At 39.2% G+C, this 21297-nt stretch overlaps 1 protein-coding gene across 13 annotated transcripts in view; it reads left to right on the forward strand.

The window, feature by feature from the left end:
* The window catches only part of Mllt10 (MLLT10 histone lysine methyltransferase DOT1L cofactor), a 144466-nt gene that overhangs the window by 55561 nt on the left and 67608 nt on the right, over positions 1 to 21297 (forward strand). For 12 of the 13 annotated variants that reach the window (XM_021195224.2, XM_021195229.1, XM_021195228.1 and 9 more), the window contains 3 exons: positions 1182 to 1285; positions 2898 to 2991; positions 5510 to 5605. In XM_021195224.2, coding sequence (XP_021050883.1) covers positions 1182 to 1285; positions 2898 to 2991; positions 5510 to 5605 — 294 coding nt within the window. The remainder of the gene's footprint in view (positions 1 to 1181; positions 1286 to 2897; positions 2992 to 5509; positions 5606 to 21297) is intronic. The other variant, XM_029536165.1, reaches the window with a different exon arrangement.

The following is a 21297-nucleotide window of genomic DNA, read 5'->3' on the forward strand; positions in this document are numbered from 1 at the left end:
TATATATATATATATATATATATTCAAGTACACTGTAGCTATCTTCAGACACCCAGAAGAGGGCATCAGATTTCATTATGGATGGTTGTGAGCCATCATATGCTTGCTGGGATTTGAACTCAGGACTTTTAGAAGAACAGTCAGTGCTCTTAACCACTGAATCATCTCTCCAGCCTCAAGTGCTTGCACTGCTATGCAGTCATGATTGTACCTTTTAAGAAGTTATCTGTACATATCTATATAGAGAGGCTAGTTGCCAACCTAGGCGTGATTTCTCAGGTGTGTTGTGTTGTTTCAGACAGGGCCTCTTACTAACCTGGAGTTGGCTGAGTAGGCTAGGCAGGCAAGCTGCCTGCTCACCAAGCTCAGGGGTCTTCCTGTCCCTTCGTCCCTAGAGCTGGGATCATAATGTGCATGACTCAATGTTTTTATAAGTTATTATAAACGTGCCCTTTGAAGAAGAACTGATAGGCTATTTATTATTTTGAGACAGGGTCTCATTATCTAACCGAGGCTAGCCTGGAGCTTGCTCTGTAACCTAGGCTGGCTTTGAAGTTGTGGTTCTTTTCATCTCTAGCCTTTGGAGTGCTGGGATTGTGGGTGTGTGTCATTCATTACTCTTGGACTCTGGTTGCTAAAACACTCTCATATGCATTACAGTAATTGGACATTGGTCTTTGTATAATCAACTTCTGGTTGGCTGTTTATTCACCTATATACCACTGATAATAAAGTGTAGTATTTCTGCAATTAAGTTTCTGTCACATGGCCACCCATGATTTTGAGCTGGGAAAGCCTAGTTGTACATGGGAAATGAAAAAAATGGCAGTTGAAATTGCTGCAGTTTAAAGAAGAATTTAACCTTTGTCCTACTATATCATGTGATCGGGCCTTCATTGTTAATGTGGATAGTTGTGGTAACCTTAAGTTCACTCACATGTTTTTTCCATAGGATATGGAATATATCCTATCTCTGTGCCAGTGAAGAGGGCACTGGCAGGGTTCATGAGTTGAGTGAAAGGCTAATGAAAACAGTGCCTTTGTGAACCCACCCTCTTAAGTAAAGAAGATTAGACAGCAAGTTTGGTGTCAATTTCCTTAGATCACTATAAAATGCAGATTCATAATCAAGTATGTCTGTGATTTCTGTGTCATTTTTGTTCTTGTTTCTTTCTCCCAAGACTTGCTATATATGTGATGAACAAGGAAGAGAAAGCAAAGCAGCCACTGGTGCTTGCATGACATGTAATAAACATGGATGTCGACAGGCGTTCCATGTAACATGGTATGTTTCCATCATTGTAAAGAAATAAAATCAGCAAACACATTACATAACATGAAAATAAATCTCTATGTACCTATGTGTTACTATAGTGCATTTTCTTGGAATAGGTTTTCTGTTCAGTGCTGAGGATCACTCTCAGTACCTGTGGATGTTGTAAAGGCGTTGGCCCAGCTACATCCCAGTGCTCTTTTACTGTTTTTGACCAAAAAAAGCATATGTTGATCTTGCTTACTGTGCTGTGATTTTGAAGCATGTAAAAATTGCAAATAATTTTTCCTTTTAAGTTGATGAAGCTTTACCCAGGCCTGGTGACAAAATCATGTAATACCTGCTACTCAGGAGTTAGAGGCAGGGAAATTGCCACTTCAAGGCCTGTATGGGCTACAGAGTGAGTTCAAAGCCACTTTGGACAAGCTCATGAGAGGAGATGTGTGTTTTTAAAATACAAAAGTAAGAGCTGGTGAGATGGCTCAGCAAGGAAAGGTACCTGCCTGCTAAGCTCAATGACTGGAGTTTAATCCTTGGACCCCACATGGTTAAAAGAGCCAGCTCTCGTAAGTGCTTCTCTGACATGACAAATGGAGTTCAGGGGTGTGCCCCTCAAAAATACACACTGAATGCACGAATAGACAGTAACAAATAAAAGGGGGTAGGAATATAACATAGTAAGGTGCTTGCCTAGCATATGAGAAATCCTAACCCATCCCACAGAAGGAAAAAGCATTGTTGCATCTGTGTAATTGCCACTATATTTGCTGTTTCAGACCTTTAGTGAGGTATGATCTTTATTTGCCCCAATATTGATTTCAAAAGTTAAAATTACTAATTGTAAAGAGAAAATGGATTTAGCTGTGCCCCTTTTTCTGTTTTCATATCGCTATTTGTTTTTTCTAATAATTTTTAAAATTATAATTATCTTTTTTTTTTTTTTTAAAGATTTATTTATTTATTATATGTAAGTACACTGTAGCTATCTTCAGATACTCCAGAAGAGGGCGTCAGATCTTGTTACGGATGGTTGTGAGCCACCATGTGGTTGCTGGGATTTGAACTCCAGACCTTTGGAAGAGCAGTCGGGTGCTCTTACCCACTGAGCCATCTCACCAGCCCTAAAATTATAATTATCTTAATAAAACACTATTGTTTTGTTTTCATAGGCTCTCATTGTTATCTAGGCCTGTTTCAAATTCCTGGGCTCAGCTAGTCTTCCTTAGCACTTGGGATTACAGGCATGAGTTGCATTATATGCAACTTTTAAAGCTACTTGATTTCTATTTGGTGACATAAAAACTTGATACATCTTTATTCATGATAGAGATGAAGAATTTATTGTAAATATAACCGTAATTTTAAAGAATGATTCAACTATTGTAGGCCACAACTCCAGTAGAGCGTTTCTGTCTCCTTCCTTTTGTTGAGGGAGCAGGTGCATAAGTAGGGCCTTACACATACTAATGAAGTAAGCAGGTGATTCCCAACAGAGCTAGACCTCTGTCCCTATCTTACCTCATTCTCCTTTATGTTGTCTTTCAGGTGCCAAAAAGTTAATTTTCTCTGCTTAACTATGTCATGGCTTGAGGGTGTATTGACATGCTTGGTGTTCGTTTTGCAGTGCTCAGTTTGCCGGTCTGCTTTGTGAAGAAGAAGGGAATGGCGCAGACAATGTTCAGTACTGTGGCTACTGTAAATACCACTTCAGTAAGCTGGTAAGAGCGGGTTTCACTGCAATATTAAACAGCACTTGATTTTGAAAAGACGGTGACACCATCACAAAAAGGGCATAAAGTAAGAAGAATATAGTCACAGGTTTTCCCTGATTTTTCAATGAAGATTGAATTCTGTTAGCTTGCTGTGTTGTGGTGGCGAACACTTTTAACCCCAGTGCTTGGGAGGTAAAGGCAGGCAGATCTGTGTGAGTTTGAGACCAGTGTGGTTTACGGACAGAGTTTCAGGTCAGCCAGTGCAGACATTTAGCCTGTTACTTATTGACAGTGGAAAGAACTAGTCGTGTTATATTCTGATTTACCACAATATTATAGATCAGAGTATGTGCTAGTAATTGATAGCAGATACTAATTATTGAAAGCATTACTTTTAGAGAAGTGTTTATTTTAATGTATAGTTACTTTGATTTCCTGTTCATAATCGTTTGAAATTTCATTACTGTCCTTATCTTCCTGTTCCCTGACTCTCACCCATTTTATTTGTTATAGACTTAATTTTTCTCTTTTCTTTTATGAGGATATAGTAAAGTAGAAGTAAGGCTGTTTTGTTGGGCTGGTTAGAGACTTTGATAAACAATGTTTAGACCCATGTTTGAAAGGTTTTGAGATTTAGTCAGACTTCCATGGATGGTGGAAGCTTTTTGAAGCCTTTGTTGCCTTTTGTTTTTTAAAATTGTTGAAATTTTATGTGTATTAGTGTTTTGCCCACCTGTGTGTGTGCACCACCTGTGTGTATGTGTGCCACGAGGTCAGACAAACAGGGCCATTAGTTCCCTGGAATTGAGGATTCTGAGCCCCTGTGGGTGTTGGGCACTGATTAGATCCTTCGAGAGAGAGCGCAACACATGCTCTCAACTGCTGAGCCGTCTCTCTAGCTCATAGTTAGAAACTTTGGACTTTAAGATTTATGTCCATTTTCTTTTGAAAAATACGTATTTTTATTTTTTAGTTTTCCAAGAATCTGTTTTTTAGTCCTTCAATATGTAGATTCATATACCTAGTGGTCCTAGCACATTGTTGTGTTTTTCCTTAAATGATGTATGACTATACCTAAAAGTGTATATCTTTTTTTTTGTTTTGTTTTGTTTTGTTTTTTGTTTTTTATTTTTTGTTTTTTGTTTTTTGTTTTTTGTTTTTTGAGACAGGGTTTCTCTGTATAGCCCTGGCTGTCCTGGAACTCCCTTTGTAGACCAAGCTGGCCTCGAATTCAGAAATCCTCCTGCCTCTGCCTCCCAAGTGCTGGGATTAAAGGCGTGCGCCACCATGCCCGGCTTTTTTTTTTCTTTTGAAAAGTGTATATCTTTTTATCAGTGTTTGCTAATGACTGATTTATCTTAATGGGTGATAGAAACGAACTGTTTACAAGAAGTTTAGATATTATAAAATTGAAAACTTGGAACCTGGGTCTGGTGGCATGTTTGTGACCCTACCTATCCAGCCAGCGCTTGGGAAGAGGGAGAGCAGTGGTTTGAGGAGGTGAGAGTCATTTTCCCGCTCTATTTTGTTGAGGGCCGGCCTGGCTGCACGAGATCTTAAACAAATACAATCATTTTGGCATTTGTACAACTAGATTTTCTCATTACTAATTACTGATATAGTCCTATTTGCTAGTTGTAAAAAGTCAATCTGGTTAGTAAATATAACTTGCATAAAATTTGCACCTGTTTAACAGTCACTTTAAAAACCAGTTTAAAACTAATTAGTTATGGTGCCCTCTTCTTATGGTTTCATACAGTCCTATATTTAAAAAAGAAATATGTATAATATTTTTAATAATACTTTGAAAAATGCATGGGTCTAACAGTGATAAGTGTTTTAATTTGTTAATAAATGATTTGTAGAGGTGAGCTTTTAGAGAACTCTCTTTCTTGGTATTGAAAGTGTTTCTTGCTCTACTACTGGCATAAAGTAACTCTGTCAGTGTTGACTTCTGTCCTTCCAGGCTTGCCATTTGTTTTCTCCTGTGACATCCCACGTGTTGGGATGTCAGGTGTGCGCCATTATCCCTATAGGCATTCTTCTTTGACGTGGCGTCTTTCATTAAAAACTTTTCTTCCTTTTTTTTTGTAAAGTGAACTTTGAGAATGTAGAAGTTTATTTAAAAATAGGTATGCGTTGATACTTTTGGAGAGGAGGACAGTGTCTATGTAGCCTTGGATGTCTTCTCTCTATATAGTCCACGCTAACCTTGAATTCAGAGATCTGCCTGCCTCTGCTTCCCTAGTGCTGGGATTAAACATGTATGCTACTATGCCTGGCTTATTTTCACACATATTAATAAAAATGCAAAAATATGGCATTGATGTTAAATTTAGGATTAATTTTTTTCTTTGTAATGCAGTGGATTATGTTTAAACTCTATTATGTAAATTGAAATACTGACTTTTTTAAAAAGAAACTTTAGATATTTAAAAATATTTTATAGTGAAAGTAGTTTAAGCCTAATAAAAAGTGGATTTTTTATATACATATACACATATGTATATATTTTCTTTTTTAGAAAAAGAGCAAACGGGGATCTAATAGGTCATATGATCAAAGTTTAAGTGATTCTTCCTCTCACTCTCAGGATAAACATCATGAGAAAGAGAAAAAAGTAAGTGGATTTGTTGTTGCTAATTATGTAGCACATCACTTAATAAACTTTAAAAATCTTTTTAGGTAAAATTGTTTTTATACAGCTAAATGTAAACATTGAAATTCAGAAAATTTTTGGGTAAATAGAATATCAAATCAAAGACGGCTTAAAATAATGCCATATTTGTAAATATAGTTTTGACCATTGGAGCTCAAAATTTAAATATAGATTGATTGACAGCATGTCAGTGATTTCTTGCATGCGTAACAGGTCATGGTACAGAATGTTGTGATGGCCTGAGCAGTGACAGTGTGCTGCTGTGTCACTAACTGACTAGTTTACATGTCAGAGTTCTCTCATTAGCTTTCCTCCTTTATAATAGAACAACTTGGAATTCTAAATATTCTTGCCTGGTTTTTACTTTTCAGCGATGTTAATTTTTTTTCTAGTGGCCAAATATATCATTTGTTTGCGAATGTATTGCCTTTTTAATTAAAATACTAAATCTCGCCTAAATACTAATCTTCTGATTTACCTGTTCTCTGCTTACATTTTTACTTTCTTTAAAGGCTGTGGTGAATTTTTTATTAATTAAAAGTGAATAGCATAGAATTACTCATTGATTTGTGATTAAGAATATATTGGAGGCATAGCAAAGGGATAAGTTCTATGAATTATCTATCTTCATGGAAATAAGGTAAAAGAGGGCATCTTAAATGGAGAAAGAATGTTCTTATACAGTTGATATCGGCTTGTTTTGAAACTATGTCTGCAGATTGCATTTAGTGTGTGAGAATAAGGTCATTATATCTGTAAAGTGCTTAGGATTTTGGGAACTGCTAATATATAGTTATTTTAGCACATTTTGGTTTCAGTTTATATTTGTACCTTTTTCAAGTATAATACTAAATTTTCAAATATTTAGTTTTGAGAGTGTTTCTTACTGTGACCAAAATAAGTGCAACTTTATACTTAAGTGTAGCATAGTTGAGAGTTATATATGTAAACATTGGAGGTCTCTGGTAGCCAGGAATTGTACATGTTTACCTTATGAAGTAGCTTTGTGATAAAGTAACAGAAGAGTTATGTTCCTTGCTTGGATTTTTGATTAGAATGACAGGAGTTGGTTTAATATTAAGGGTTTTAATAAGTGATTCCATGTGAAAGTACGAACTGACACATTTCTGTAGGTAGGCCTTATTACAGTGTGAAGCCTTTAGTTGTGTTTCATGAGCATGGCTTTGTTTTAGAAATGAGCATTGTATGGTCATACTGATTTGTCTGTCATGTTATTAAAGGACAGTTACTAATGTACACTGTTGAATAAGTACAGTTTAATGGTTGTACTTGTCACTTACCTCCCACAAATGAATGTTATTTTCTATTTTACCGAACTTTTGTAAAGTGTTGTGGAATATTTTTTTTGAAGATTTTTTTTTTTTTTTATGTATGCGAGTACAGTGTAGCTGTACAGATGGTTGTGAACTTTCATGTGGTTGTTAGGAATTGAATTTTTAGTACCTCTGTTCATTCCAGTCAACTCCAGTCGGCCCTGCTTGCTCCAGTCAACCCCAAAGATTTATTTATTATTATATATAGTACACAGAAGAGGGCGTCAGATCTCATTACGGGTGGTTAAGAGCCACCATGTGGTTGCTGGGATTTGAACTCAGACCTTCGGGATATCTGTCAGTGTTTCTTACTGGGTGAGCCATCTCTCCAGCCCAAGTGTTGTGGAATTTAAAGTATTGTATTTAATTCAGTTTGATTAGCTCCAGATTTTAGATTTGAAAACAATAATTGAATTTTATTTTTAGCATATATTAAAGGCAGAACAATTTTTGTTATCAAGACTAAAATAGACTATTTTGTTTTTCTCCCTCTGGTGCTAGTATTGGCACCCAAGGCCTCAGGCATGCAAGACAAGTACGCTACCACTGAGCTACATCACCCACCCATATTTCTATATTTTATTAATAATTGAGGTTTATTATACACATTCATGAGTTAAACCTACTGGAAGTTTTATCATTAGACTAATTAGCTTGCTGTAGAGTAGGACTTTTAAAGTATGTTATGATGATAAGCAATACCATAGTTGCAGACATAACTTTTTTCCTCCATCGTTACACTTATTTACTTTTAAGAGCTATTCTCTTTGTTGTAAGGACTTGTACACTGCCCCCCTACTCATCATTCATTAGTCCAAGTGGTTCTTTCTATGTTGCTCATCATGTAAGACATAAACCCTTGTGTTTAACTTGTCATTTGCCTCATCCTCTTTAGTAGTTGTAATTACAGGCCTGCATCATACTTTACATGGCTATATTCTCTTGGATTTTAATGTTTAGGCTTGGCATGGTGATACACATGTGTAATTCCAGTACCCAGAGAATAAATTAGGAGGTTCAGTAGTTCCAGGCCAGCCTGGGCTACTAACAGCAACTAAAGATAAATATTAGGGAGAAAAAAAAAATGGCCACGTGTGTTGAACATTTACAGACCTTATTGTATTAAGTGTTACAGGTAAAGTTGAATCAGTGTGTGGGAGAATATCTGTAGATTATGGACCAGCACTACAGCATTCTATGTGACATGAGTGTGAGTGTCAGACACCAGAATGTGACCACCCTCAGGAATGTTAATCAGAGGATGCATTTCATTGAAATGTAACATTAGTAATCTGTGCATACTTTTGGTATTTTACTTATTGTTCTTTTTTTTTTTTTTGAAGATCTCTGTAGACCAGGCTAGTCTTCATTTCTGACCTTCTACCTCCCAAATTCTGAAAATGTAGGCTTGTGAGACTATGTCTGGCAGATATTTATAAATTTTGATAATACCATTCTTTTTATTTTATTTAATTTTTGTTTCTTGAGATGAATTTTTCTGTGTCCTGGAAACATACACTGACCTGGAATTAACTCTGTAGACCAGGCTGGCCTCAAACTCAAAGATCCACCTGTCTCTGCCTCCCAAGTTCTGGGGCTTAAGGTGTCCACCACTGCTGACCGACAGTAATACTGTTTTAAATGCTATTAAATGAACCACTGTTGTTTATCTCCACCATGGATCATACTTTGTTTGTATGTTGTAGAATGTATTTTTAGTAAAGTATAAACATGTGGCACATACATTGCATTTAATACTAAATGTTTTGTTACCTAAATTTCTTAAATCTGAAGCAGGACTGCCAATAAGACAGTGCTAGGTGTTGCTTTTAAAACAAAATCCCAAATGTTTGATTTACCAATAAAGCCCGAGGAGCCAGATGCTGTAGTGAAAGCCTACTGTCTCCGAGAGGCAGCGAGCACACCCTGCTGATCTCCTATACGCCACCCATGTCCATCAGCTCAGAGACTCTCCTCCTCTTTGCTGGATTTTGTTCTGTCTACTCCCTGTGGACTGGTTGCCTACGGTTGACTTTAGCTCTTGTTTACAGTATGCTCATGGGTTAAAGGTGTTTGCTATGGCTGAGCCACACGAAGAAAGGTTTCTCCTGTTCACAATGTTAGGGTTCACAGTGTGATCAAATATCCAGCAACAAATAGGTATATGTTTGATTCTCTATAAACAAAAGATGGAACAAAACCAAAAAACAAAGATTATAACTCTGTGATCTTACTTATTTAGATGAAGGCTTACTGTTTATCTTTAGGTTCAGCTGCCTTCAAAATTGTAATTCTCCTGCTGTAGCCTCTCACAAGCTGGGACTGTAGGCCTGCTACATTCTTCCTGGCTGTATTTTAGTTAGCATACATTGCTTTTTTTTTTTTTTTTTTTAATTAAAAACACAGAATGCTGTTTTGTTTTTTTTTTTTTAAATACATGTCTATAATGGATTTTGATGATATTGACTCTCCAGTATTTTTTCTTTTCTCCTCCCCCCCCCCCATCATCTTCCTTTACCAACTAGTCTCCTACCTGTGTCTGGTTTGTTTTGTGTGGAGTGGATGACCCAGTGAGTTTAAAATTGATTATAGGAGTATGGATTATAGGAGTATGGTTATGTATAGGGTCACAAATATGCACGACTGGAGAAAAAGGCTCTCTCTCCCCCAGCAACTGTTAACTGCTTATAGATACTCTGGAACAGCTGGGGGCCTACATTTAAAAAAAAAAAAAAAAAAAAAAGAGCCACTGTAAGAGATGGTTAAGAACACTTGCTGTTCTTCCAGAGGACCCAGGTTTCATTCTCTGCAAGGGGTGCTTTACCAACTGTTCATAGCTCTAGTTCCAAAGGATGCCCTCTTCTTGCCTGGGAAGACATCAGACACACATGTTGTGCACACACAAACAGGCAAAATTACCCATACATATGAAAATAAATAAAATTAAATTAAAAGAAAAAGTCCAGCTTTTTCTCCCAGATCATTGTCCTGGAATGGTAAGTGCCTAAGGCCATAAGCTTTGGCTGTCCCTGACTTGCTCTTAACTTACACTGTTATTCTAACTTACCGCGTTTAGCTGTTTGGCTGCTTTCCTCTTCTTGTCTTTTTCCTCCATCCCCTCATCTCCTTTTATTCCCTACTGAGCTCAGTTACCGCTGCTTTATCTCAGCGTTCCGGCCGGAATCTCCTGGGCTTTTCCAGAACACTCTGTCTTCCTGCTGGATGTCCCATCTGTCTCCTGCCTTAGCTCATTGCCCATATGCTTTTTTTTTAAATGACAGGTGCTATTTGTAAGAGATTCTCTCTATAAGAAACATTTAAAAATATACAGGTTTTGCTTTTCAGGGAACTTCTGTGTGACCAAAGCTTTATTACAATGGTTTAAGAAATACAGGTGATTAAGGCATGTACTAGGGAGGCAGAAACAAACACCACCCTGGTCTATATAGTGAGTTTCAGGTCAGCCAGAAATACACACTGAGACAATTGATTAGAGATGGCTCACTGGGTTACAGTGAGGGCCTAAGTTCAGTTCAACACCCAGCACTGAGGTGAAAGCCAGGTGTAGTGGTGCTTGCCTGTAAAAGTATGGTGGAGGAGGAGAAACAGGTGGATCTTTGGGGATCATTGGCCATATAGTTTGGCTGAAACATCGCTTACACACATCACCTGTCAGTAAAAAATCCTGTGCGCTGAGGCAGGAACTAGGAAATGGGATATGGGTAGGAGGAGACAGTATTCTGGAATCTAGTGAGAGGTGGAGAAGATGCCAGCGAGATGCTGAGTGAGGAGCAGGCCGGGACTGAAGGAGAGGTGATTAACCAACAGGTACATGAACTCAGGGTAGATTAAAGTGAGATTTGTCCTGGTTTTGGATCCATGAAGCTGAGGAGAGATAACTAGCCATGTGGAAGATGTAAAATAGTTTGAATGGGTTAAATAAATTAGGAGCTTTTGGAGAATGGGCCAAAGCTTATGGTCTAGGCATTTGTCTTAGTTAGGGTTTTATAGCTGTGAAAAGACACCAAGGCAACTTTTATTAAGGACATTTAATTGGGGCTGCCTTCCAGGTTCAGAGGTTCAGTCCGTTATCATCAAGGAAGGGAGCAGAGTATATATTTATACTCCACATAATTTCTGGGTATCTGCATCTGGTCCCATCTGCTTGCTACCAGAGGAAGCTTCTCTGATGATCACTGGATAAAGCAACTGATCTAGGAATACTTCTAGTTTCTGGTTCTAGGTTACCCAAGCAGTATTGGGATTGAGTTCTTTCTTGTGGAGTGGGCCGTAAGTTAAATCAGAGATTGTTTGGCTTTTCAAGTTCTGTACCACCATTGCTCTAGTGTGCTTTGCCGACAGGTCAAAGGTTTTACGGCTGGGTTGGTGTTCACGTTTTTCTTTCAGTAGCTTTCAGAGTAACTTCCTACATCAAAGAGAATAGAACATGGGGTGAAGGTTTCATGTAGGCATCAATGCTGAATGAGTTGTGTGGGTGTTGTCCTTAGCAGCGGGGTTCCCCACTCTCCCTTTGGAGAACAACCCTTCTTAGCAACAGCCTTAGTTGGTTGGGATTTCCATGCGACCCCCTTGGCCAACATCTCAGTTGAGTTCAGGAAGTCTTGCCTGGTGACAGGAGTTGGCCAGTTGAGACTCCTTATCTAGGCATCCTCTTTAGGATCATTTTCATACATACATTCCAGGAAGTTTTCACTGCACTAGGTTTCCACAAGTGACCCCCAGGTCCACCCATCTTTCTGCATTCTATTTCTCTACCTCATTCTCTCTTCCCCATCTGAAACCCCAAGTCCTGTCCCCACCCACCACCCAGTCTGCACATATTAATTGATTCTGTTTCTTTCTCCCAGGGTGATCCTTGCATCCTTCTCATAGACCCTTTACCTCACCTTTCTATAGGTATTCATGTAGGTATTACTCTCCGAAGAAGGGAAAAAGAAATGGGAATTGATATAAATGTTTTCAAGGGCACATAGATAATCAGTCAATCAATCAACCAACCAACCAACCAATCCAGGCTTTTGATATTGATGCTTCAGAGACAAAGGTAGGGGTAGATAGGTTCCTTGGGAGTTCCAGTCAAATCTAATCTATAAAGCAAATCCAAGTCAGTCCTGGCTACACAGAGAAACCCTGTCTCAATAAATGGAAAGGAATTGAAATAAAGTTGAGTTCAGAAAAGGATTTAAATTTATATAAAGAGAAAGTATTGTGGGATAGAGCCAGGTGGGAGAGCCACCTAGGAAGATAAGAAGAGACAAAAGTATGCTACATGAGCATAGGTAACCAGCTGTGTGATAGAATGTATGTAGGTTAAAATAAATGGGTTATCTTAAATTATGATTTAATAAGAGAATAGCTTAGCTATATGACCAAGGTATTTTGAGTCTGAGTCTCATTTCTGGGAGCATGGGGCTGGGAGGAAGAACTGGGCAACACTTGACTACCTCTCTGCATCTATGGTTTGTCGCTTAACGGCTAATATTCACTATATTTATCTCTCTGGGTCTGGGTCACCTCACTTAGGATGATTTTTTTTCCCCTAGTTCCATCCATTTGCCTGCAAATTTCATGGCTTTTAAAAATTTTTTTTTTGTTATTTTTTTATTTTTTAAGCAGTTGTATAAATGTATCAGGTGTTCTACATGTATTCTTGGATATCTGTGTTGTCCTTCATTTCTTCCAGTTTGTGGCTTTTATGGTTAAGCAAATGTCCTTGAGGTAAGATGCCTTGGGTGTATGTATGTCTTTGTAGGGTGTCTTGGGTATGTGCCTAAGAGTGCTTTATCTGGATCTTGAGGTGGATGCGTTTCTCCCTTTCTGACCAGTTGTCATATTTCCACAGTGGCTGCACATGTTTGCACTAATATGCATAACTAATGATTTTTCTATAATGGTAGATTTAAAGTGGCGACAATACTACAGAGAATACTAAACCATTACTTTTATTTGTCTATGTGAGCATTTTAGCTGATAACTTAAAAAAATCCTTTGATTAGTATTTGCTGTGTGTGCTACTGGGTTATACGAGGTCATTTTTATACTGTATCCACTTTGAACCTCTGTAATTCCTTTCCACTCGCTCCTGCTAAGTCCTCTTATTTAAATTTTCACATTATAGATTTTTATAAAGATGTATATCTATAAAATCTAGGAACCACAAGTGAGAGAGAACATAACATTTGACTTTGAGGCTGATTAAGTTTGTTTAATATGATTCCCTATAATGTAGCCATTTTCTTGCCAACAGCATAACTGCTTTTCTTTGTGCCTGGGAAAAATTCTATGTATACATAGATATTTCCTCAATTTCTTTGTTAATGGAAACTTTGGTTGATTCCATAACTTAGCTTTTATGAGTACTGGTGGAATAAATAATTGATGCACAAGTATTTCTGATATGTTAATACGAATTCATTTGGGAAAATATCCAGGAGTGGCATAGCTCCGTTGTATGGTAAGTTTGGGGTGGGGTGGGGGTGTTGAATTTTCTCTTTTCTTTTCTTTTCTTTTCTTTTCTTTTCTTTTCTTTTCTTTTCTTTTCTTTTCTTTTCTTTTCTTTTCTTTTCTTGGAACAACCAGGTGTTTACATTTCTCCCTCCCTCCCTCTCTCCACTCTCCCCCTCCCTCTCCACTCTCCCTCCCTCTCTCTAGATTTATATGTTTATTTCATGTATGTGAGTACACTATCACTGTCTTGAGACACACCAGAAGAGGGCATCAGATCCCCATTACAGATGGTTGTGAGCCACCATGTGGTTGCTGGGAACTGAACTCAAGACCTTTGGAAGAGCTGAGCCATCTCTCCTGCCTGGAGATGATGATGATGATGATGATGATGATGATGATGATGATGATGATGGCGATGATGGCGGCGTCGGCGTCAGTGGTGTGCTGTGTGTGTGTGTTGAATTTTGCAGAACCTCCATACTGATATATATAGTGTTTGAACCAGTTTATATTTATATTAGTAGTCTATAAAGGTTTACTTTGTTCATTTTCTTGCCAGCATTTGTAGTACTTTTAATTTCCTTTTTATTTCACAAATATAGGTGTTTTGCCTGTTTTTTTTCTAAATGACTGCCATTCTGACTTGGGTGAGATAGTTTATCAATTTAATTTTAATTAATTAAATTAGTTATTTGTATTCCTATATTGGCTAGTGAGGTTGAACACTCTTTTTTGGCCACTTTTACTTTGTCATTTGAGTATTGGATTTGTATTAGTCCTTGTATTGATTGGGTTGTTTGAATTCTTTATTTATTTTATCTATATGAGTGTATAGACTTCCCCCTCATCCCCACTTGTTTTCCTTGTGTCCTCAGAAGTCAGATAAGGGCTTCAGAGCCCCTGAAACTGGAGTTAGAATTAGTGGGAATCAAACCTGAGTCCTCTGCAAGGACGAGAGTTCTTAAACTTAAGAACCTTCTTTCCAGCCCATTAGTTTTTGAGTTCTGTGTAGTAATCCTGTCAGATGTATACCTAGTAATGATGATCATCTTTCATTATGTAGACTGTCCCTTCACTTGAATAACTGCAGAAGCTATTTAATTTCATGAGTTCCCACTTGTCAGTTGTTGGTTGAATTCCTTGAGTTTCTAGCATTTTATGTGGGAAGTTCTTATCCATTCCTGTATCTTGAAATGTGCTCTTGCTTCCCTACTTCTCTTTTGAGGCAGGGTTTCTCTATGTAGCTTTGGCTACCCTGAACTCCATGGAGACAAGGATGCCTGTCTAGCCTTGTCCCTGCCTCAGTCCTTCCCCAGGGCTGGAATTCACCATGCTCACCTGGTTTTGCTTTTTTAACAGTTTGAGTTTTAGATCCTAGCTTAAGACATTCCATACATTTGTAGATGGATTTTATATAGCGAAAGAAGAGGTAACAATCTAGTTTTGTCTGCATATGGATATCCAGTTTTTCTGACACATTTGTTGAAGATGATAATCTATTGTCCATTTATGTTTTTGCCCTCTTGGACAAATATTAGGTGGGTTTGTATTTGGGGTCTCTATTCCTGCATTGCTTGACATGTGTGCATTATTATCCTCAACTTTCCCTGCTTTATCTCTTGAGTTTTTCCCCAACATGCCCCCTTCTCATTTTGATGAGTTAGTTTGTCTCCTACCCCTTCTCTTTCTCCGTGTGTGTGTGTGTGTGTGTGTGTTGAGAGAGAGAGAGAGAGAGAGAGAGAGAGAGAGAGAGAGAGCGAGCGAGCGCGCATGTGCAAGAGCATGCTCACACATGCCCGTGCAGTCTAGAGGATAGCCGTGAGTGCTGCTTCTGAGGCCTCTGCCTTGTTCATGTGGCACGTGTGTGAAATGGGATGGAGGTTTTCATGCTTGTGTGGCAAGCATTTTCACCTGTTTGTTAATTTCCTTTTGTTGCCTTCCACATTGCTGACAATTTATCACATCTAAGACTTTTTCAGCTGGTGTCTTTAGGTTCATAAATAAGAGTCATACCATGAGTAAATAAATCCTTTGGATTTGTATTCTCTCCTATCTCGTTTTTCTTCTTCTTACTCCTCCCCTGCCCTTCTTTTCTTTTTGCTCAAGCTAAGTCTTTAAGGGCTGTGTTGAATCAGGGACAGCAGCGAGTACCTTTGTCTTCTCCCTGGTTTTAGTGGAGATGCTTTGAAGTTTTCTCCATACAGCAACTCCGCTCTGCAGCCTACCCGCTGTGTCCGCTGCTGCTGCTGCTGCTGCTGCTGCTGCGTAGAATGCCCCTACCTTCAATTTTTAATCGTCTATTTTTAATTATGGTTCTTAAATGCTTTAACCTCCATTCTAGCCTACCACCCACCAGAGTAATAGAAAAGAAAGAGTACAGGGGAAGGGGACCTGTTTAGAAGTGGTTCTTTGGAGCAGATCCCATCTGTGTTGTCAGGAAATCAACAGTTCAGTTCACAGATCAGCAATGGCAGCTCCATCCACTTCATGGATACACCAACAGTCCAGTTCCATAGTGTAGGGATAGCAAACTAGAATCAGTATCGTGGCACTACCTAAAACCTGGCACTACAGCCAGGACTAAGCTGAACCTAAATGGGTCACCAGGGGGCCTCAGGACTGATAGGAATGCCAAGAACAGTTCTCCTCTGTGCTTTTCTCAGTGAGGTGAAGATCAGCTAAGACGTGAGACCCATAAGCATTGCACAGCGAGCTCTATAAATGCTCAGACTCCGTCATTGTCCATCAATTCTTTTTTTTTTTTTTTTTTTTGGTTTTTCGAGACAGGGTATCTCTGTTTAGCCCTGGCTGTCCTGGTACTCACTCTGTAGACCAGGCTGCCCTCAAACTCAGAAATCCACCTGCCACCAGGTTGGTTTCTTGAGACAGGGTTTCTCTGTTTAGCCCTGGCTGTCCTGGTACTCACTCTGTAGACCAGGCTGGCCTCGAACTCAGAAATCCACCTGCCACCAGGCTGGCCTCGAACTCAGAAATCCACCTGCCTCTGCCTCCCAAGTGCTGGGATTAAAGGCGTGCGCCACCACGTCCGGCGTCCATCAATTCTTATTTATACCCTCCAAACATCACATGTTCTCTGCTGGCTGTGCCTCAGCATGTGCATCTGTCTTAGCTGACATCACTGCCAATCAGCCTGAGTCCTTGGAAGCAGCAAGAAACTGCAGCGAAGTACTAGAAGGTTTTTGGTACCATTTATCTCTATGGAGTCCCAACAAACGCAGCTCACCCGCACAATGTAAGGTGTTGTTGGCAAAGAATGTGTCATCACATGTCCTTTCACATGCTTGCTGTAGCAAAACATCCTCTCTTCTGTGTCTGCTTCAGCTAAACACTCTTCACGTTTTCCCCAGCAAAACACCATCCAAATGACTTTCCAAAGAACCTTTTAAGCTCCCACTTCAATTTATCGTGTGCATGTGTGGGTATCTGTGCTCCACAGTCATATGTAGAGTTCTAGAGGACAGCTTGCTGGAGTTGGTTCTCTGCCTTCTGCATTGTGTGGTCTCAGGATTGAATTTAGCTTGTCAGGTGTGATGGGATGGGCTCTTACCTGCTGAGCCATCATACCAGCCTGTGAACAGTCTTGCTAGACTAGTCCATAAAGATTTTTTACTGATGGTCTTGTGAATACCCCGTAGATTTTGCTCACTCTAATCACAAAGCAGCTTGTATTTTGAGGTTTTATTGTTGTAAGAATATCAGTCACCTTTTTTTATCATTTGCCTTTTATAGCTTGATGTATTATATTAAAATTGACTTAAAACTGTAATAAAAATTATGATCTTGTATTTGCCTATAGGTCAGCAGTTGGAGTTTAGCAGCTATTTCTAACTCAGCATCTTTCACCCAATTTCTTTCAAAATATTAACTTACAGGTGGAATTTGGAGGAGTGAAGATGAAGTTAGGGAGAAGTAAAGTGACAGAATTATGTCAAGGCTTGAGTAAAGGTAGGGCATCTTTAAAATGCCTTAGTGTGGTTTTTCAAGCTGGTATTAGCAGGAATTTCTGCCTAATGGCTCATTCTCTTAGGCTTCCCTGAGTATCCTATTGTCAGTGACACCTAGTCTTTTCTAGTGCAAACAATTGAAGAGATAAGCAACAGTTGCTAACTTTTTCTTTTCTGAATACTACTGTATTTTTGTGGGGTGGTTGTGATAAAATATATGTGATATAATATTTTTCATTTGATTCTCACTTGTTATGCTATCATTCATACTGTCAATAGTCTCATTTTTGCAGTATATGTCTGTTGGTACCATAGGTCAGTGTTGGCCAGTGAGTCAAAGGCATTACCTCAGGGCAAAGGTCTTTGGAGATTGTAATGGTTAATTTTTTGTTTTGTTTTGTTTTGTTTTGTTTTGCTTTCGAGACAGGGTTTCTCTGTATAGCCCTGGCTGTCCTGGAACTCACTTTGTAGACCAGGCTAGCCTCGAACTCAGAAATCCGCCTGCCTCTGCCTCCCTAGTGCTGGGATTAAAGACATGCACCACCACGCCCGGCCTGTAATGGTTAATTTTAACAGCCAGCTTGACACAATCTTGAATCACTCTTTAAGAAGGGGAGTCTTAATGAAGGATTGTGATAAGGTAGTGTGTTTGTGTAGGGAATTGTCTTGATTGCATTAATTGAGTAGGAAGATAACTGCCCGTTGCCAGTGGCACAGTTACATAGTCATTGGAACCCTGCATTTATAAGAGCGGAGAAAGTGAACTAGTGCTTATTTTCATGTATGCATTTATTGCTGTTCCTTCTGACATCTCTCAAACTTCTGTCTCTGAAATTATGATTGCCAAAGGTAGTTTTTAAGTTTTTTTTTGTTGTTGTTGTTGTTGTTGTTTGTTTGTTTGGTTTTGGTTTTTCAAGACAGGGTTTCTCTGTATAGCCCTGGCTGTCCTGGAACTCACTTTGTAGACCAGGCTGGCCCCGAACTCAGAAATCCGCCTTCCTCTGCCTCCCGAGTGCTGTGATTAAAGGCCTGCGCCACTACGCCCGGCCAGTTTTAAGGTTTATTCTTTCCATATTCTTTTCTTGGCATTTCGCTCTACAGTCCTCCTTTTCTTCAATAGTGAAGGTTGCAATCTACAGGGGTAAGTAGGAAGTGGATTAAGGAATACAAAGATAAATTAAATGTCTTTTGGATTTAGTGCTAAAGAAGCTGTTGGGAAGTTTCAAAATAGAGATTAGAGTAGAAGCTCATTGAAGGTTATAGACTAATAAAGACCAGGATATATTTTGAGTAACTTGATTCTTTTACGATTCTTTTTTTTTTTTTTTAAAGAGCAGTTTTTTGTTTTTTTTTTTAAAGATTTTATTTATTTATTATATGTAAGTACACTGTAGCTGTCTTCAGACACTCCAGAAGAGGAAGTTAGATCTTGTTGTGGATGGTTGTGAGCCACCATGTGGTTGCTGGGATTTGAACTCAGGACCTTCGGAAGAACAGTCGGGTGCTCTTACCCGCTGAGCCATCTCACCAGCCCTCTTTTACGATTCTTAAATACAGGATTGGAGAGTTAGCACATCAGTTGAGAGTACTGGCTACTTTTCCGAGTTCAATTTCCAGCACATGTATGGTAACTGTAGTTCTAGGGTCTCCAACTCGTTGTTCTTTCCTCCCTGGGCAGTGTGCATGTGGCATATAGACATATATGCAGGCAGAACACACTAATGCATGCAAAAAATAAAAACAAGTAAATATTAAAAAGAGTTGAGGATTAAAAGAAATGAATCTTACAAATCTTAGATATGAAAATTTGTGTGTGTGTGTGTGTGTGTGTGTGTATGTATGTATGTATGTATGTATGTGTATGAATGAAGAAAATACTGTTGCTCTAATTTGGTCCAGAAAGAAGAAAAGAAGCATGAGGGTAAGCCTGAGGTAACCTTCTGGAAGATGACGCTATGTCAGTGGCTGTGACAAAGAAGCAGGGAGTTCTCATCACTGTTCATAATCAGGAAGTTGAAAGTTATGAAAGCAAAGCCAGATTCATAGAAAATATTGGAGCTAAGATCCTAGAAGATTTATGACCTTTATTTTTCCTCATGATGTTGTGTGTTCTTTTTTTTATTATTATTATAATGTCATGACCATCAGAAGGTATTAGCTTGACAGATACCGTGTTAGGCCTTCACTGTTACAACCCTTTCACTCTCCTCAATCAGCTGGTCAGTGCAGGCATACATTTTTCTTAGCCTACTTTCATAACTCTTCACCTCTCCTCTAGCCCTCCACCTACCAGAGGTAGTAGTGGAAAAGAAAAGTTATTATGCCATGGGAGAGTAGACCTGTTTAGAAATAGTTCTTTGGAGTGATACCAATGTTTGTTGTTCAGTCCAGTCCATTAGCAAACACCTAAAATGAATCCGCAGCTGTAGACAATTCCACTCAGCAGGCACTACACGAACTGTTCAATCCAGAAGAAACTTGGAGGTAAAGTGGAAACTTAAGGGTTCTTTGGAGAGTCAGTTGTGTTGGATGGTGTTTTGCTGGGACAAAACGTGTGAAAGAGTGGTTTCCTGAAATGGACACATGTGAAAGACTAAGGCAGACTTGTGAAGGAAAGTTTAGCTGAAGCTGACACAGGAGAAATGATGTTCTGCTACAGCAAGCCTGTGAAAGGACATGTGATGACACATTCTTTGCAAACAAGGCACATGTATTCGTCTGCCTTACATTGCATAGTTGAGCTGCATTTGTTGGGATTCCATAGAAAGAAATGCACCAGAAAAATTTCTGGTGCTGTTGCTGCTTCCAAGGACTCAGGCTGATTGGCAGAGTGATGCCAGCTGAGACATACTTAGGTACTGAGTTAAGTAAGACTCATGGAGGATACATGCTGTTTGGAGGATAGAACTAGAACTCAATGGACAGTGGTGAAGACTGAGCTTGGCTTGCTTAGAGAGCTAGCTGTGCAACGCTTTGGTCTTGTTTTTGCTGTTGATCCTTGCTTTTCTGAGAGAGACACAGCCGAGAACTTTCCTGGCATTCCTGTCGGCCCTGGTCCCTTCCTGCTGACTGGAGCTGAGGCTAAGGCCGAGGCCTGATTGTTCCCACTAGGTAGTGCCACCGCTGCTGATTCAGTATTTGTTATCCCAACTCTGCTGCACTGGACTGCTGTTGTGTCCATGAGGTGTTTGCTAGTGGATCTGAGCTGCCACTGCTGACCTGTAAACTGAACTGCTGATTTCCAGACAACACAGATGGGAGTTGCTCCCAAAAACCTTTCTAAACAGTTCTGCTTCCCCCTACTCCCCCAACCCTTTCTTTTCCACTACCTCCTTGATGTGTCATTGGCTGTAAGGGAGAGTAAAATGTTTAAAAACCATCATGAAAAGTTGGAGTTGGGGGCTGGAGAGATGGCTCAGGGGTTAAGAGCACCAACTATTCTTCCAAAGGTCCTTAGTTCAAATCCCAGCAACCACAGGGTGGCTCACAACCATCTGTAATGAGATCTGACGCCCTCTTCTGGTGTGTATGAAGACAGCTACAGTGTACTTAAATATAATAATAAATAAAATAAATCTTAAAAAAAAAAGTTGGAGTTGAAAAAATTAAAGTTAAAATGAGGTTCACCAACTGGCCCTGGTCTGCGGAAGAGGTAAGAAACTGCAGGAGACTAAGGACAAATTCTTTGGCGAGTTTCTCTCTATAACATTGTCAATGAAGCTCAGCAGTGTAAGAAATATAAGGTGAGCCAATAATATCTGTGTGCCGTTAGCAGAGAGGTGGAGCAAAGGTAACTGATACTTGAACTTGCACTGTCTGTGGGGTCATATTTATATTTCTTCTAAGCATCGGGGGTGTCTGCTGCAGTCAAACAGCCTTTTACAAC

Source organism: Mus pahari, chromosome 3 (assembly GCF_900095145.1).
Source record: "Mus pahari chromosome 3, PAHARI_EIJ_v1.1, whole genome shotgun sequence".
Taxonomy (NCBI): domain Eukaryota; kingdom Metazoa; phylum Chordata; class Mammalia; order Rodentia; family Muridae; genus Mus; species Mus pahari.